Source organism: Embiotoca jacksoni, unplaced genomic scaffold (genome assembly GCF_022577435.1).
Source record: "Embiotoca jacksoni isolate LCO1_2020_lvr unplaced genomic scaffold, fEmbJac1.0.p SCAF_29, whole genome shotgun sequence".
NCBI lineage: Eukaryota > Metazoa > Chordata > Actinopteri > Embiotocidae > Embiotoca > Embiotoca jacksoni.
Genome location: NW_027185380.1, coordinates 1551688 through 1570349, shown reverse-complemented (window position 1 = coordinate 1570349; position 18662 = coordinate 1551688). Strand labels below are relative to the sequence as shown.

Genomic DNA, 18662 nt, shown 5'->3' with positions numbered 1-18662 from the left:
TATGACTCTGAGAAATATCAAAAGTTTGACTTTTTTTCACATTTTGGACATGCTATAGTATGACTTTTTCATGTTTTGGACGACATGCTATAATGTGACTTTTTTGTTCTTATTTTGGACAAAATGCTGTCGTTTGACTTTTTTTTCATATTTCAGACGACATACTTTTTAAAAAATTTTGGATGAGAAAAAAAGTCATACTATAGTATGACTTGTTTCCATATTTTAGACAACATACTATAGCCTTATGTTTTTTGGGACTAAAAGAAAGTCATACTTATGTTTTTTTTGGGGAGGATTAACATATATACGTTTCAAGGTGGAATTGAACCCATGACCTTCTCACTGAGGCAGCACCACTGAGTTGATTCCCGTTAAAGTCCCTCCTGACTATGACCCTACTTTACATCAAGAGTTTATACCCTACAGTTACTGAGAAAATCGAAGGCAAAGTTCACTTTTTTTGCATTTTGACATCAAAATTTCCTAATTTAAAATATTCATTAAAAATAATCCGTAATATCTTACGAAAAACTTTAACTGGATTCCCGTTCAGGAGAATCTCGACTATGACCCTGAGAAATATCAAAAGTTTGACTTTTTTTCACATTTTGGACATGCTATAGTATGACTTTTTTCATGTTTTGGACGACATGCTATAATGTGACTTTTTTGTTCTTATTTTGGACAAAATGCTGTCGTATGACTACAAAATGTATTTTTGTATATAGTATAGAGTATAGAATATAGAGTATATAGTATAGTCAGGGCGATGCAGCTAAGTTTGATGTTTCGCCGTGACACAGGAAGTTGATGTTTAAGGTCAAACGATGCTCTAAACGTCATGAAACTTGCATCTGGCACCAAGTTTCATGAGTTTTTGAAGATGTTAAAGCCGCCAAAAAAAGCCTCTTGTTTTTTTTATTTTGAGGAAGAATAAGGAACAAGATCGAAAAAAAATATATAACAGGAAAAATAAAAGCGGGAATATGCCGACCCTTGCGTGCTGCACGTCGGGGAGCCGGCGGTCCCGACCCGCTAGATCCCTGACGTGAAGTATTGCAGTATTAATTTCAATTTTGAATTTCTAAATATTGGGTACTAATAATTCAGTATTTAAAAGAGCATTTTTAAAAGTTACATTTGTTGCCCTGCTTCAATGTATACCAGCAACCCAAGAGAAATTGGAAAGTTTATCAGCACTTGCATTGTAAATGCACTAGAGGGCAGTATGTGACTACAAAGAGCAAAGATGTGCCTGTTTGATAGAGCTGCATTCAAAGTTTAAAAAAAGTCTTTTCTGGAAACGTCATGCGATGTAACGATGAATTTATTTGGCAAGTCCTGGAGGAATCAAATGGACATGATGAAATAAGGGTCCAAATCATTTTGCTCATTGTGCATTCCTCTTTTATTATCATGGCCCGCTTTACATAAGGTGAAGAATGATTCAAAGTTGGCCCACCGAACCTCGCTGTGGCTGCCGGAAGTGGAATGTTTAGAAGATAGAGTAAAGCCTAACATTTTATCCACTCATTCGTTTAAAGATAATACACCTATTTTGTAAAATACTCAACTCACCTTTTTATGACAAGACTTCCCCTCTGAGTGTCCAAAAGGTTTGAGTCCAAATAATCACAGATTCTTTGACGTGCAGAGCAAAAGACATGTAGATATTTAGGTTAAAAGTTTGTTGTTGTTAGATGTCTAGGTTTCACATTACCATAATTTCAGTGTTTAGTCGGGACCTTTCACATTTATATTCAGCCATTTAAATGTTGAAACATGTGTAACAAACATTAAAAAATTAGTTGCTTTCCAATTAAATTCAGCCTTGTGGTTATTGTGATATATTTGTTAAAAAATACACAATGTGGTGACTGTTATTTTGAAAAGATTATTTCCAATTTGCCCAATATTGCAACGATTTTGTTTGGATTTTTAGCAGCAGATATTTGAGTTTATGCTTGTAGCATTCATCGTAGCTATTGATGCACATACTTCTTAACTACTGAGCCAACTACAGATCTTCTTCAAATAAGTGTAACTGCGAGGAAACAAACAAACAAAATATTTGAGTGCGCGAGAATGACTTCAATGGAACCACACACTGTAACGAAACCAGTAATGGACATACAGAGGCATATCTTGTGTCATAAAATAGTAAGTTTATCTAAAATCTCATTTACTAAAACGTTGGTGTACTTCTCCACCTTCCCCGTCATTAAAGCAGGCGGTCAGCCGTCAGTTCAGGTGCGGGTGTTTCCTGTAAACCCCCTCCATCCCCTTTGCCCTTATATCGTCCTTGTGAATGACGTGAAGTAAAACAGCTAGCTACAGCATTATTCTAAGTCTCATTTTGACGTCAGTCAAGGTATTCAAGCATTCCATGTTTATATATCTGAAAGTAAAGCAATAGCCTCTTCAGCTACCATATTAGCATGAGTGTAGATAGAAGATAGAGAGAAACGACTGAGCCCGGCTTAACTGGAACAGGCTTCTTGAGCGGAAAACTCCTAAGAAGAGTGGCATTGTTTATCCTCTACACTGTGACAGCACTGTCCTGGTGTCAGGTCTGGTGACTTATTGCATGCTGTCGGTCTCCTCTTGGATTGATCTGTGGTGAGTCCCCCCACACACGGTGGCGTTCCAGTCCAGCAGTCTAAACTTGTTTGGCACCCTCATCCGCCTCCAGCAGCCACACCCACACACCCCCTGGGTCCCTTTCCATCTGATAACCACGGGTAAAGCAGCTCTTCTGGGTATGGATCCTCCTACTCTTGGCCCAGACCTTGTCAGGACGACTGCATCAGACCCGTCAGCCGTTTGCCCGTCAGTGACTTGCCCTGGGAGGAAACGGAGAGCGAGATGAGGCGAGGGCGACAGCTGTCAAAATGCCATTAGCTTAAAAGCTTTCCTGAGGATTGAGAGAGAGCACAGTCGGAGGAAAACTGAAGAGAAAGAAAATACGGACTGCAAAAACGATATTAAAGCTCAAGCTAGCAATGGATTGTTATAAATAAAGAAATTATAGTCATCAAGTGAACAAGTCAACAGTAATACAATGAGAGGTGTCATGAACTATAAACTTGATACATTAAGTCCAGTAAAATTCATAACATGTATTTATTGATTTTATGCTCATAATGACTCTGTGGAGGGGTGAATTGTTTGTTTTGTTATGGTTGCAGGTCTGCGCAAACCAAAGGCTTTTCAGGTGCTAAAGTGAAAGAAATAATATCTATCATAAAGCCAAACAAACATGGTGAACAAAACTCCAAAGCCGAGAAAAAGAGCATCAGGGAAGGAGCCACAGTGCAGCCAAATGTTTGAATTACCGTACTGCAGGCACTAATTACATCTTAAGTTTTGCGAGTACAAATTGATCTCGTAGCATCCGTGGATGAAACAGCGAGCAAAATAATAACCAATTCTCCTCCTCTGCTCGAGCTTTGCACCAGAAAACTGGATTTTTTTTTTTTTTTTTTCTCTACTTTTCGCTGATAATGACAGCAGTGCCGTGTACAACAGCTCTCACTGATTTGGCTTTAATGAATGCAGTTTTAAGAGTTAAAAGCTGAGGTAGCGTAACACTTACCACACTGCGAGTAAACTTCTCCAGGGAGGTGCGTCGCCCCTGCTCTGTTTCAGGCTGGGGAGTCAAAGAAAAGGAAAAGAGGAAGAGTACCGTCAAATCTTCAGTGTTTGAAAGCCGAGACTCACATGCACCTTCACACAAAGCTGTTTACATGTACCGGGGACAGCTCAACAAAATTCCCCAAGGTTCTAATCTGATTGTTTTTTTGTTGTTGTTTACAGAATACACTTTTGTGAATGCTGCTTTGGATAAAACAAAATAGAAGTCCACTTTATATTTTAACATGGACGTGAGCAGTTTTCACAGTAATTTAAATAATGCAAAGCCCCGTAAGATGTCTCATTAATGCCTGTATACAAAGCAACTTTGAGGAGTACACTGAAGTTCCTGCATTGCCTGTGCTATGTGTGTGTGTATACAGCTTATACTAAATATTTACCCAGAAATTGAGACTCTCCCTGTGTTCCGAATCCCTTACCGTTTATTTTTACTTTTAGTATGGACTGCATCTACCCTTAAAAAGTGTAGGCTTCCCTTTAATGCCTCTTCTTCTTTTTATTCTCCTTCTTCCTAAATAGTATGGTAGTATGGATATTGGAACGCAGGGTCTGTCTCTATTTGCGTACCTCCATTAGTCAACTTACTTGCATAGTGAGTGAATCTCGGCAGGATAGCGTTGCGGAAGGTCGTTGTGGTCTTTCCTAAATTGACGACTACTATTTTCATCCCTACTGTTTTATGCATACAACAAACATACTGATAGATTCTATCCAACAACAGTATTGTGTGACAGTAAAATATAAACGCTTTTGTGTGAAAGTGTATGACTTTTATTTGGTGTTTGCCGCCACAGCTGCAGCATCCTCGGCCACCAATTTCAGCAGTTTGACCTTCCTGCTGTACTCGGGTCTTTCGTTGCATCAAAATGGCTGTGAAAACGGGTCGCGAAAGACCCGAGCGCAGCAGTAAGGTTAAAAAAAAGTGGTTGGCGGTCCCTCCCTTTCCACGACGCAGCCAAGATGGAGACCGATAAGCATGAAGCGTATCCGGCATTTCACACTGAACCTTTTGATCGTTACGAACGCGACATCCAGGTTCTCATAGCGCACTGCAAGTTGCCACACTTGTCAGTGTGAACGCACTGATGCACTCAAAACAGGCAGTCTGAGCGTGTGAATTGAATTGAGACAGTCACTTACTTTCTTCCTCGCCGTCAGCAGGTCCTGATACACATTGGAGCGCAGGAAACGTGTATAGCTGTCACTCTTCATCAGCTTGTAGATGTGGTCCTAAATGGGCAAAGAGATGGAAGATATGAAGAGAAAGAAATTCATATGTCTACCAGCAGGGTGGAACTTTTCTTCTGTATACTGCGTAAAGTGGTTTCAACACAACTCTTAGCTTTTATGAATCATAACAACATCTTTGAGACATTTCAGTCTGGTTTTAGAGCACTACATAGCACAGAAACTGCCCTCCTCAAGGTAACTAATGACCTCCTTTTAGCAGCAGACAGGGGGGAGAGTGCAGTTTTAATTATTTTAGACCTAAGTGCAGCTTTTGACACCGTAGATCACACCATTTTAATCGACCGCCTCAAAACCTGGGTTGGCATCAAGGACGCTGCACTTAGCTGGTTTTATTCTTACATTTTAAAAAGAACCTACTCGGTCACCGTAGGTAATTACTCGTCTTCCACGACACACATTACCTGTGGTGTACCACAAGGTCCAATTTTAGGTCCAATTTTATTTTCTATCTACATGCTTCCACTCGGCCAAATCCTCCAACGACACGATGTATCTTTTCATTGCTATGCAGACGACACACAGATATACCTTCCACTGAGACCTGGTGACCCAAAGAGCCTGGATGCTGTCTTAGATTGTCTCTCTGACATTAACTGTTGGATGGCACAAAACTTTCATCAGCTCAACAACTCAAAATCAGAAGTCATATTGTTCAATTTCCCAAACAATAACACCAGTCTCATTAAGAGTCAACTTGGTCCTCTGTCTGCTTATTTAAAACCTGTTGCCAGAAACCTGGGAGTAATGTTTGACTCTCAGTTAAGCTTTGAAACACAGATCAAAAAAAGTGTCCAGTCCTGCTTCCTTCAATTAAGAACCATCTCCAGAATCAAACCCATACTGTTACACTCTGACCTGGAAAAAGTAATTCATGCACTCATTTTCTCTCGACTCGATTACTGATTTTAAGATTTTGTTGATCACTTTTAAGGCCCGCCTCGGTCTGGCCCCGAGCTACATTGTTGAAATGTTAGGCCCATATGAGCCAACTCGCAGCCTTAGATCCTCCGGTGGGCCTCCTCTGGCCGTTCCAAAGTCGAGGCTTAAATCAAAGGGTGACCGTGCTTTTGCCATTAGGGCCCCTCGACTTTGGAACGACCTACCTGAGGAGATAAGGCTTGCAGAATCATTGACTTCTTTTAAATCACTTCTTAAAACACATTTTTATAGAATTGCTTTTAAGTGATGTTGTCCTTTTATGTCCTTTTATGCAGTTCTTTTGTTCCCCTGTTTTTGTTTGTTTATTTTATTTATTTGTTTGTTTTCTATTCCATTTGCTCGTTTTGGTTATTTGTTTGGTTTTCTTGTATTCATTACCTTTATGGTACAGTCTTTTTTGTCTCCTGTTTTCTTAAATGTTTACCGGTATTGACGTTATGTATGACTATACTTTGCTTCTCTGTAGAGCACTTTGTAAACTCTGTTTTTAAAGGTGCTATATAAATTATTATTATTATTATTATTATTATTATTATTATTACTATTATTATAAAGTATACGACTGGGGTAATTATGTACAAAACTTGCAAATAAGTAGAGTAAACTGCATGAGCCAGTCTCAGAGGGAGATGAGGCTGTATCACACTCCCAACTAACTGACAGGAGAAATCATTGCTTTATTAAGGCTGTAAGAGAAAAGGAAATGTGATTGACTCCACACAACCCCACCAAAACCTTTCTCCACCCTCCATCCTCATCTGTCTCCCTGCAAGGTGTTTTCTCTCAAAATCTCTCCACTATATAACCCCATTATTCAATTCTGGTGAAGCATGTAAGAAAGACAAATGAGGCAGACAATAGTGTGGAATTGAGATTCTGAAGAGGCTTGTCTGACACGCATCACTTGAAGAGATAAATTAAAGGGGAGATATAACCACTCTAAATGGCACGTTGAATGGGGCCTTGCAATTATACCTTTGGCCTCACAAAAAAAAAGGAAAGAAAGTGCACCTATTTGACGCCTATTTAATATATCTGAGAATTCCCGATACACAGAATATGACAGGTTAACTTCAGGGAAGAAAAAAAAAATACTCATAGAGCCAGTAGCCCGTTAGCTTAGCATAACGCTTAGCTGAGAAATAGTCCTGCATGCAACACCTCATAAAACCACAAACTACATTTTTACACTTTAGTTTTGTGTGGATTATTGTGTTGATTAAAGGAGTTTCAGAATGCACGTTCGCTGTTTTTTGCAGGCGATTATAATGAGGAAGTTTAACTTGTTTTATAAACAAGAGTGTAAACAATTCATTAAAAAGGACGTGAAAAACATTTACAAGCTGGGTAAAATGTCCTGAACTTAAAAGCTCTACACTCTGCGTTTCTATTACTTCTCTCTCTAACTGTATCTCATATTTTATTTTCCCACCTGCGCATCCTCGTAGCTGTACCGTCCAGGGTCTTTCAGGTTCTGGCTGGTGCGTTCATAGCTGTGGGAGTCCAGGTTGATGGAGCTGGGTGCTCCCTCCGCCAGGAACTCGGCCCAGATATCCTGCGCCCTCTGTGCAACTTCCTGCTGGGGCATCCTCTTCAGTTCCTGCACCGCCAGCCAGAACCTACAACAACACAAATTTAATAGACACTTCAGAGGATGATTTGACTTACAATAACTACAAGATGTACAATGCATAGAAGTTATTTGTCATAAGTAACTCACGGTATTCGGGATTATGAAAAAAAAATCTCTGTATTGTAGGATAATTTCACACTTTTTGTTGGTAAATGTGAAGGCAACAATTGGGTTACACCTCACATATGTATCTTGCAATCAATACATGCAGTTTCATTATTTACCATAAAAATATATCAGTTGTAAATTGACATTTTTTTAGAGCAAAAACACAAACTGTAGTGAGACTGAAGGGTGTTAAACACCAGAGGCAGCAGAGAGCCACTGGCTGACTGCCTCCAATATCAGTTTGTATCTACATTGATCTGTGGACAAATATATAGCGAACCACCTCTGGGATCTGCTGTTCTCACTCACTCTAGCTCTCACTCTCTGTCACTCTCTCTTGCTGCTCTCTGAAAAAGCCTATGCCATAAAACCAAAAGCAATTAAAGGTCCAGAAAAGGAGCAGAGAAGAAAGGGGGGCTCATAGGTATCAACAACCTCCATACTATCAGTTCATCCCCACACTCTGTCATTCCCGACACGTTTGTCTTTCTCTGTCCCAGAGATGTTCGCTGGCTCTTTGCCTCTCACTCACTCACACATTACAAGAACACCCACGTATTGCTGCTCTGGTGCATAAAGGACTAAAACATGATGTAGTGAGTGAATCTGGATTTCTAAATGAAAAAAAGAATGTAATATTAGTACAGTGAATCAATAAACAACAACTCTGTGAAACCAAAAACCTCATTAATTTAGAAGATAGATACACACACACACACACACACACACACACACACACACACACACACACACACACACACACACACACTGGTCATCTCTGACAGCGGCAAAGCGCTTTCCTCCACTGTTGATTTATGGGATATGGGTGATCAGTTATGCTGTTACTGTTTGCCCTCTGTAAGTGGTATCTTTGTTTGCTGTCTATGAATGTGTGTGAATGTGTGTAAATGTCTGTATACTGTTTGTTGTTTTGGGGTTTATCTCAGCTGGCAAAGCAGCAATTGATTTTCAGCTGAACAATGAGGGGAAGGTCAAATGGATGGATTATTAAAGGTCCAAAACAAACTCCTGTGCAAACAAAAGTCACATTATATTGACTGTACAAAAGAGATGTTATCTACCCATCTCGCTGGACAGATACTAGCAAGAAAAAGAGTACAGGAAAAAGGTGCAGAGATTCCAGTGATGAGACTTGTGTGATAGCTGAAGGGTATACATCAGCTGGTCAGTGCCTTGTATTTGATTATCTTACAATAATGGAACATATTCTGCTTTGTGTTTTGCTCTGCTGAAACATATAAGCGATTTTAAAAAGTAATGTATTTAAAAAAAAAAATTCAAGCTACAGCCAGCAGGTGTTTAGCTATGTCTAGCATAAAGACTGGAAATATGTATCAAGGCTCTGTTCAAAAAGTTATAAAATCCACCTACAAACACCTCCGTACTTCACGAATAAGTACAGTATGTTTTATGGGAAAACATCAGGAAGTTACTGTGCACAATAAAAAAAAAGCATCAATCTATTGATTTCTTTGTTTTATTTCCTCGTAAAAAAAACCTTATCAATTGTACATACAATTAATTGCACCACAGTTAATTTACTATTTAATGACAAAGCAAGCAATATGGTAAACTGCTGTTTTGTTGGCTCATTTATTTCCCATTCTTGTATTACAACTCTGTCTTCCTCTTTTTTTTTCTTTTTTTTTTACTAATTTTCCCAACAGGGATTACTGAAGCTGCATTTTATCATCTTTTTGTTAACTTTTGTCAACTCTGACCACTTTTTTCACCTAATGCTGTAAAATGTTCTACAATTTTAAATAGTACTTGGTGATAAAAAGTGTAATGAAACCAGTTACAGATATATCTTGATGTGTAAAATCTGAAATTAATAACACCTCCAAGTGAACAGATCATCTGTGTAACCATGCAGATTCTGCAGGATCCTCCATTTTAGTTTTTCCTTATATTATGTGTTTGTGACCATCCTCTCTCTCTGCCTCTTTTCTTTGTGTCCTCAAGGTTCGCAGGTAATTGGCAAACCTTCACTTAATTGTTTACAGTGTGCAAGTGGGTTGAAGTGGTAGGTTGGAACATGGAGGATGCCAAAAACAAAATGGTTTTCTCGCTATTTTCAGAACAGCGAAAGCTTTTGAAAGACTGTTGTACTCCTCACAATGTCACCGGTGAAAATGAAAAGAAAAATACACCCCGGGTTGAAACCACTGGAACAGCTTTAACCTGTCGGCATTGTCCACCATATGCACTGGAACGTTTCCTGCTGATTGGTGGTTTCTAGACTATAATTCAGACCATAATCACAGAAAAAAAAACAACAACTGAAGCTGTGACTGATTGTAACTGCTTGTAATGCAAAATAAACTTTCTTTAAAAAGCTGCCTATATTCGCCGGTGTGCACTACCTCATAAAGTGAGTACAGCATGTTTAAAATGTGAGAAATGTTCACTAACTGGTAAAATCACCATAATATAACAATGATTACTGAGGAATCTTTTGTGCTCACCGTAGGTTTTCTGAGCTAAACTCAGACTCCAGAAACTTGAGGAAGAGTTCCTGTCCTGCCGGGTCCTTCAGGGCCTCCTCCAGTGAGAAACCCCACTTCTTCACCCTCTGCTGACTGGGCTCCTTACTGGGAGGGGTGGGAGAGATTGGAGAGATAGGGCAGAGTGGGAATACACCTGAAACTACTGCAGGGAGGTCAAAATTACGAAGACATTAGAAGAGATTCAATTTCAGGGAAATGGTAGCATAGTGGTGGCCGGCAGGAGAGGAGCACACAGGAAGGGATAAGACAATAAAACCAAAAATCCGATTGGTCTCTGACATTTCTGAGAGGCCTTTGTTGATGTCTGAGAAGCTGCAAATACTGTGATAAAAATGTCCATTTGAAATCCAATCATTTTAATGACAGCTAGGGATATTTTCTCCTCTCCTGGTATTAATCAATCCAGATGAAATATTACGATAGGTTAGGCACAACGATTATATGTCTGCTCTGATTAATTATTGCATTATTCAGGCAGGCCAGAAGTTCAGAGCATAGTGCAACTTGTTTCTCTCTTCACTGCCCTTTTATCTCTCTATGACAATGCAGTGGATGATTAATAAGTTGACTTTCTGTCATTCACAACACCAAGGGCTTGACACAAAACTGGTTTAGTCTGTTAAGTAATTCCACAAGACAGAAATATGCAGTTTCTTTAAACCCATAAAACCCAACAACACAAACCAGAAGAGATGGAAATTGAAAATGTAAAGTCTCAGCACACAAAGGAGTGCTGTAATGTCAGTGTTTATACCAAAAACATCGTATTTACTTAGTGTGTGTTGAAAACAACATACAAACATGTTTGTGACTTGAACTGTTCACTGGCTGTAAAGTGGAACTGCTGTGGTCTGTGTTTTTTTTTTTTTGTACCTGGCCTCCAGATCCCAGAGAGAGGCATCATCACTTGTCCAGGGGTTGGACGGTTCCAGCGCTGTCACAAATGGGTCATACTCCATGTACTGCTCAGTGTAGGCTATCAGACTGACACACACAGATACACATGAACACACAGACAACACAGGGGACAGAGGACACAATAGGGTGAGGTCACAGCTGCTCAAAAGTTAACAGACAAATGTTGACCGTTTGAGATTAATATTTCTTTCTGTTTTGGCGTAAAATGTGGAACTGAAAGTTTTCAGAAGAAAATTGTGTAAACTATGGAGGAACAAGTCGTTAAGAGGGAACATCTGTTCCCAGACGTAAACCACCTACTTCTCTTTGATAGTCTGAGATAAACAAGCAGAATATGCTTCACATCATCAACAGCAGGGCACTGACAATGTTTTCCTGCTCACAGTTTAAACAGTAATAAAAGGATCTCTCCTACATTATGTTCACCCATTTTAAATCCCAGCATCTGTACTGCAGCTGTACTGTTTTCATATTGTTCAAAGGCGAGCAAATATTAAAGCTGTTCAACACTCAGACATGTAACCTTGCAGTGATTTAAGTAAAAAAAACAACAACAAAAAAACCACGGTTAAATACAGGTTTTGTATTAAATTAACAAAATTGTACCTAATTATGAATTCCCCTTGGAAGTTACATATTACTGCACAAAGATCAGTTGTACCACTAATTATTATGTGTGAAAATCTGCTTTTTAATCTGCTCTAAAGAGATACCAAAACACTTTGAATTAACACCCAATTCCAAATCTTTAAAGCATGAATAAAATACCAGGGCCTACATTTAATAATCAGACCAAACAGAAGAGAAGCACTGTCCTGAAGTAAAGTCCTGCTGGATATGAACAGCCTGGAATCAGGACCACGGACAGAGACAGCACGAACAGAATCCACTACAGTCTGAGCTCAGTTTGTTTGAATGTTAATGTGGAGTGTTTTCTGAAATATGCTTAAATCTAGAAGCTGTAATCATTAAGCCACACAAGCTTTAACAGCTTCTGGAAACAGGTGCATAAGTGTGAGCCTGGCAGCTGTAGGACTTTAGAAAATCAATTTTCACTGAATTCAAATGAAATCAGCACTCATAAGTTGTCTGTATTTGTACTTGTGCAATGGAATTGTGTTCAATGTTTTCATACTGTTGAGACCAAAAATCTCAAAATGCCACAAATGTTCTGCTCTGTGGAGCACCGATTGAACTCTGCTCTGTGTGTGAAGTCAGAAGGTCAAAGGGTCACAGAAGAAGAGCAGCTCTCTTGCAGCGAGCTGCCTGATACATTCTTTTGTCTAGATGCAGACACTTTCTCCAAAGTCCCCGAAACACAATGACAGGAACCAGGTAGACATTTTGTTGACCATTTATGATCCCTTTACTGCAACCATCTCACTCTGGATGCTTGAGCCTATTTTTGATTTTACTTTTACTTTTTTAATTGGGGTTCCACATGGAGAACAAACTGCACCTGACACACATGTTGGGCCACATATGCCTTGCTCTTGGACTTCTATTTCAAATTTCTAAATTAATAAGGGAAATCCCGGGAGAAACCACCACCTCACTAAACATTTAGCCTGTGTCCCAATTCACTCCCAAACAACCGCAACATCAACACTTCCCTGGAATCAGATTTCCACTTCATATTTAGACTCTTCTTCTAAATGTCAAACTGAAACCATCACAGGTTCAGATGGGATGTCAAAATCAAAGTGACCTCCATCTGCCACTGCAGTACAGCACAGGTTTGTCTGATTATAGGTGGTTAGAGAGAGTACAGCAGATGGAAAGGCAGCTCCTTTATATATAAAAAATACCTTAGTGTTGCCATTGTAAATTGTCAACATAAAGACAAGATGTGCTCTTTGATTTGTTTCCTTTACCCCTCAGCAACTTTGGACATCTTCATGCGGTGACGATCTACCTGGGTGTTCAGGAATAAGATCTGAAAAAGAGGAAATGACAGGAATCAGTGTTTGTTCATGCTGGCTTTGTAACAGAACAGCACAAAATGGCAGCGTAACTGCTTTGAATTTGATTGAACGATCATTTAACTGCAGCAAACAAGCACCTCAAAATTACAATAATAAATGAACAAGAGCACTTTTGAGTTGTATGGCACAATCTTTCTCAATCAGTTGTATTGTTAGTGCTGCTGTTTCTCATCATTAAGCCCTGTTTGTGCCAGAAAGCAATACAGCAGATTTCCTCCTAAAATTTTAAAGGGTGGGACGCCGTATAAAATGCAGCTCGGTGTGGAGGCTGCAAATCTTCTCTGTAATGGGCCTGTGGCTGCGAATTCAAATGCTGGTGGAGTAAAAAGCAGACACAGCGCAAACATCATCATCATTTTGGCAAATTCTTAAACAATGCACAACATTTGGACTGATTTTTTTTTTTTTCACCTCTTTCTCAACATCCTCCTTGGTGCCTTTTCTGCAGTGGTGCGAGGGAGTGTGTATGGGACTCTGAGACTGTGTTCCCTCCTCTACCACACCATACACCGACTGAGGTGTTTGAACATGATGAGAGAGAGGAAGTGGGACAAGACACAGACAGACAGAAAATGTTCTTGTTATTTTCTGGTGGAAAAGGCATGAACACTGCTGCCATGTTGCATTGTGCTGACAATTAAAGGGATATGATGAAGTTTTTGTCAGTTTATGTCCAGTGACAGCAAAAAATAAACATGGCTTAAATGTCCATGTGTACATTTGTTGTTGCAGATATGAGTAAGTGATGGTTTTATAAAACAATTTTTTTTTAAACTTGGAAAAAAATTCACTACATAAGGGTTCGTCATAAATTTGTCATCTAAGCTTTTACCTTCTTAACTCTGTTAGGATTCTTCATGCGTCTACATTTCCTGATGTCCATCTCTGTGGTGTTAACACATCCAGGCTGGTTAAAAAAAAAAAAAAAAAAAAAAATGTTTAGTCAGCACTGATGAATTTAAATACACCACTTAATTTTACTGTAATTCCAACGAGAGCCGAGGAATGAGAGAAAAGAGAAGAGACAGAGTATATGGATAGAGGATGAGGTGGGCGGCTCTAATCTCACATACAGTACATGGACAGCGGCTTACCACAGGTCTGTGGACGTCCCAGAAGGCTCTCTCCTGGCTGTCAAGGATCTTCCTCTCAGTTTTATCCTTTTTCCTGTCGATCCTGCAGATGAGATCAGCCACTGTGAGGAATATGTCTTTCCTCGCATCAGCATTACGTGTAGCAGTCAAAGGAGGAGAGAGGGATGGTGTGCAGATTATAAAGTCTAGAAAAGTCCCGTTTTTTGTGTGTTTTTTTTTTTATATAATATTGAAGCTCAGAGGGGAGTTTGACACTGTCACTGCACCCTTCTGTGCACAATCTCCTCTGTGGCTTTGTGCACACTGTCTGCAACCGTTTATATGTGCAGTACCCATCCTTCCTTCCTCTTCTTTCTCTATTTTCCAATGTCCATGTGTGTTCCACTGTCTATCATTACTGGGTTAAAAAAACAACAAGTGATTTATCATGTCATGTGCCTGAGAAACACAGAGCGGCAGACCCACGGTGCCGTGATCACACTGGATGGGTAATCTTGCATGAATCTCTATTACAGGAGGGTTAATCAGTCTGTCAGAAACACTCCCTGCTCACGATATGGGGGGGGCCACGTTGAGATTATACTGTATTGTTTGTTCTTATACTTTGGCAATGATGGACATCAGTGCCTGCACTGTAGATTCATGTGTTACCTTGGTAACCGAGCACACTTACTTGACCTGGGCCTCTGCCTGCATGTAGATAAACTCCCACTTCCTGGCAAAGGCTCTTTGCAGCCTGGCTAGGTTCTCCTGTTAGAGAACAGAGAGAGACCATATATCAAAAGTCTACAAAGTAAAAAAAAAAAATAACATAAAAAAATATTAAAGTTGAATAAAATCTAATCTTAAAATATTCCACAGTTTGCAGGTTTGAGTCTGCTCCGAGAGGCAGTCTACATCTCATATCATCCCAGACACACGTCTGTCTGACCTTTAAAAGGTTGTGTTTTTCTGCCCCGAGCTCGACACACAGATCAATACTAAGAAGTAATGGCTTCGAGGAACGGTTCAGCACTCACCGCTTCATAATCTGCTAGCTCCAGCCTCGTTTTATTCTGCATGGTCCGCTTGCACAGGTAGATAGCTGAGGTGCAGAGAGAGAGAGAGAGAGAGAGACCATCGAAGATGGGAAGTTATCAGTATACACATTTCCCTTTGCTCCATCCTCTCATCAGAGCATCTCTCGTTCCCTATGTACCTGCCTCACCTCTCCTCGCCACCCATGGTGTGGACTATAATCAGTTTCAAGCTGCCTGTCCACCTTTAGGATAATGAGGCAGAGTGTGAAAAGCCACTAAACTCCGAGGCCGTAAACTCCAGCCACGGGTGAAGTGCTGGAAGTGGAACAGTGATCGATTAATCTCGTCTACTGTTCCTCTCCACAGCACAGGCTAGTGCTTGTTGTGCTTCAATACGGAGCCTAGTGGGAGGTTGTTTGTATTTATATTCAAGTATAACCTGATATACTGTTTATTTGTATGTGCTTTAGAAAGGCCAATATGTCAAACTGAAACTAGAATGAAGAGACCAGAGTTACTTTGATTTTCTTGCCATATTTGATGCATGTAAAGTTGATTATTTCCATGCAAAAACACACATTTATTGGAGTCATAATTCTTCACATTGTCACGCACTTGTTCTCGTGCTATTTACGGTCAACATGTGTAATCTCTCACTGTTTGCATTGTTGCTGGCAGTCTCATTCCCTTGCAGAATTAAAGTTACGTAAAAGCCTCTAAGACAGAAGTCATGATACAATGCTACGACTCCTCACTGAACCACAAAGTGATGAAATAATCTAGAAACCACTAGGCCTTTTTAGAAGTAACTTATATGACACATTCAGCCTTTGAAAGGTATAAGTATTACTAAGTCAAACAAATTAATGACAATTAACTGAAAGTTTGTAACAGTTTCTGTAGATTTGATCATGTAGAAATGTCCGACCACGGACTGGTTGATATCTGGTTAGAGTTAACCAAATAAAACATGACATTACCCCACTATGGAATATTTCATAGCTTGCTATTAGCCATTATTAAACCTGCAATTATACCGAGACAATAATCAATAATGTCTGTATAAAAGTTATTGCCAGAGTTCATCTCAATAAATATTCAGGTATGTTCATCCACGCTGCATTACCAGTATTTTATTATTAATTTAGATGAGAGAGAACATGCTCTTCAGTGAAAATCGACAGTACAAATTAATTCAAGGTTTTAAAATATATATAAAATGTGAAGGCATTCTCTAAAGTTTCTTACCATAGTCTGTGTTCTCAGGCTCCCAGCAGTTAGACGGCCAGAAATACGGTGCCTGACGGAGGACACAGAGTCAGAAGGGATTTTGCCTTGCTGCTGATTATCTTCTGAACCTCAAATACTGAAATCTATGAGTCAAAACTATTCGACAAAGCTGGAGTGATGACAATGACCTTTACGCTACAGTTGTTTTCCTCCGAGTCACAGCAGTGCACATGATTGCCTTGCTCCACTGCATGAGCAATCAAAATGTTCTTTATTGTCAGGATTGAACAGATTGAGAACAGCTGACACCTGAAACTTTTCCCTCAGTCAGAGGCACCCTGGGGTGCTGCAGAAGCGTGAAGGTACTGCAGCAACACAGTAAAAAAAACAAGAAGCGATGAAAGCTAGAAAACAAACAATGGCAAAGTGGAACAACAGGCGGAGAACAGATGCTGACGGGACCTGTTATGTGACAGCTCGCATGGGCTTCAACAGTTTTACATCTTTAACATCTGTAGTTGTTTTAGTGAGGAGAGATATTACATGGTGTTAATTGTTTTGATTTCCCTCTGTGTTTCTCTTTGTCTTGTCCTTCATTTGCCTCCAAAATGAAATGTTAATGAGGGGTAATTATCTTTATGAAGCTTTTTTTCTGTGATGGCAAATGGCCCTCGGATTCCTCCTCCTTGTCTTCTCTTCCTCTTCACTTTGAAGGGTTAGAGGAGAACCGAGGTCAAAGCACGGCAATGTGAACGGCTGTCTGGTTTAATTAAACTGCTCCTCCAGTTCGGGTGGAGATTCAACCCTCCAAATACACTCTGTATAAAGGGAAGAAGATTCCACACAGAGATAATTCAAATCTCACCGTGTGCTGCTTTGCCATTCCCCACTGAGGGTTGTGATTTTTTTCTTTCCTTTTTTATAATTAAAGGATTTAGGATAAAACAGTCTGGAATAATTAATCTGTGACTTTAATGTCAGTTTTATCTGTGAAGGAGGTGGAAATGTCAGCATACTTTACTTTCTTTTGTGCACCTTGATGAGACTCTAGTTGTAGTGTAGTGCTCTACTACTCTATGTGTCCCTGTCAGGCTTTTGGTAGCCGCCTACTCGGCCCGTACTCTGATCTGCTTCCCCTGCTCGCTTGATGAATATTTTAACAGATCACCATTAATTTTTGATGGGGTTACAGATGCCCAATATAGTACTGAAAAAGATGTAGACAGTGGGCAGAGGCTTTTGTCATTACGATCAAGATCGGTGTGTTGTACAGTAAATCCATGAGGGAGAACGTAATCCTCAACAGCTGGTTGGGCTATTCATAGTAGGCTCCCCAACAATTGGATTTCTCAGTATCTCTCACAATAATACAGAATAAAGGAGGAATTAGTGTGAGATTATGTCTGGTATAAAAAGGGTGCAGAATAATTTTTCATTATTGGAGGGAAGATAAACTGTTGTAATCTATTAAAAGTAAAGATCCAATTCTAGATATTTTAGCTTTTTATACAGTATATATGCTAAAACACACAAGTCCAAAAGTCTCATTCAAAGGTAAGGGCAGGAATTGTTGATTTTTGCCATTCAGCGTGGTCTTTTCACTGGTTTTACAGGAGCAACCCTACTCAAACTCAAATCGTTATAATGCTACAGTGTGTAGCTTAACAGGGCTAAAGGCCCACTAGCAGCTCTTTGAGGCTGCATATAGGCACAACAGTATTTAAGATTAATTCTAAGATTACTATTATTATATATTGACGATTGATTGTATGTTTTCTACGTTAAGTGTTTAAGTGGTGAACCAATAGTAAGTTAGCATGCTAACATTTGCTCAGTATCACTAAACAAAAATGAAGATAATCAAAGGTAAGAAATTTTAAAAGGTTGCCATGTTGATAGCTCTAGACTATATATAAGAGTGGAAGGAGCTTCTAGGGGTGCAAAAACAAGGCCAATGTGTCAGAAAGGCTCTGGCTCCAAAGACTCCCATTAAACTTCTTTCATGAAATACAAAGTCCATACATTTTTTTTCCACAGGTCATTAAGGTGTCATTCACTAAAGTCACTTCTTCAGATTAGTTTACTGGTGATCCATCTGAAAATAATCAATGTTAAACCAAATTTTGTTTCGTATTCGAGTGTGTCTCTAGGTTTATTTTTTTTTTAAACTAAACAAATCCATCAATTATCTGTACCGCTTATCCTGTGCAGGGTCACGAGGGGGCTAAAACCAACTCAGTTGACTTTGGGTGAAAGCGGAGTACACGTCACCAGTCCATCACGGGACCAACACAGAA

General features: G+C 39.6%; 1 protein-coding gene across 4 annotated transcripts in view; it reads right to left on the bottom strand.

The window, feature by feature from the left end:
- Nucleotides 1–1312: 1312 nt before the first annotated feature.
- The window catches only part of rgs6 (regulator of G protein signaling 6), an 84007-nt gene continuing 66657 nt past the window's right edge, over nucleotides 1313–18662 (bottom strand). For all 4 annotated transcript variants that reach the window (XM_069161742.1, XM_069161744.1, XM_069161743.1 and 1 more), the window contains exons 6-18: nucleotides 16384–16435; nucleotides 15136–15200; nucleotides 14790–14866; nucleotides 14117–14198; nucleotides 13855–13929; nucleotides 13434–13535; nucleotides 12912–12973; nucleotides 10993–11103; nucleotides 10078–10203; nucleotides 7280–7466; nucleotides 4798–4887; nucleotides 3599–3652; nucleotides 1313–2846 (exon numbers count right to left, since the gene is read on the bottom strand). In XM_069161742.1, coding sequence (XP_069017843.1) covers nucleotides 2796–2846; nucleotides 3599–3652; nucleotides 4798–4887; nucleotides 7280–7466; nucleotides 10078–10203; nucleotides 10993–11103; nucleotides 12912–12973; nucleotides 13434–13535; nucleotides 13855–13929; nucleotides 14117–14198; nucleotides 14790–14866; nucleotides 15136–15200; nucleotides 16384–16435 — 1134 coding nt within the window. In that variant the 3' untranslated portion in view covers nucleotides 1313–2795. The remainder of the gene's footprint in view (nucleotides 2847–3598; nucleotides 3653–4797; nucleotides 4888–7279; nucleotides 7467–10077; nucleotides 10204–10992; nucleotides 11104–12911; nucleotides 12974–13433; nucleotides 13536–13854; nucleotides 13930–14116; nucleotides 14199–14789; nucleotides 14867–15135; nucleotides 15201–16383; nucleotides 16436–18662) is intronic.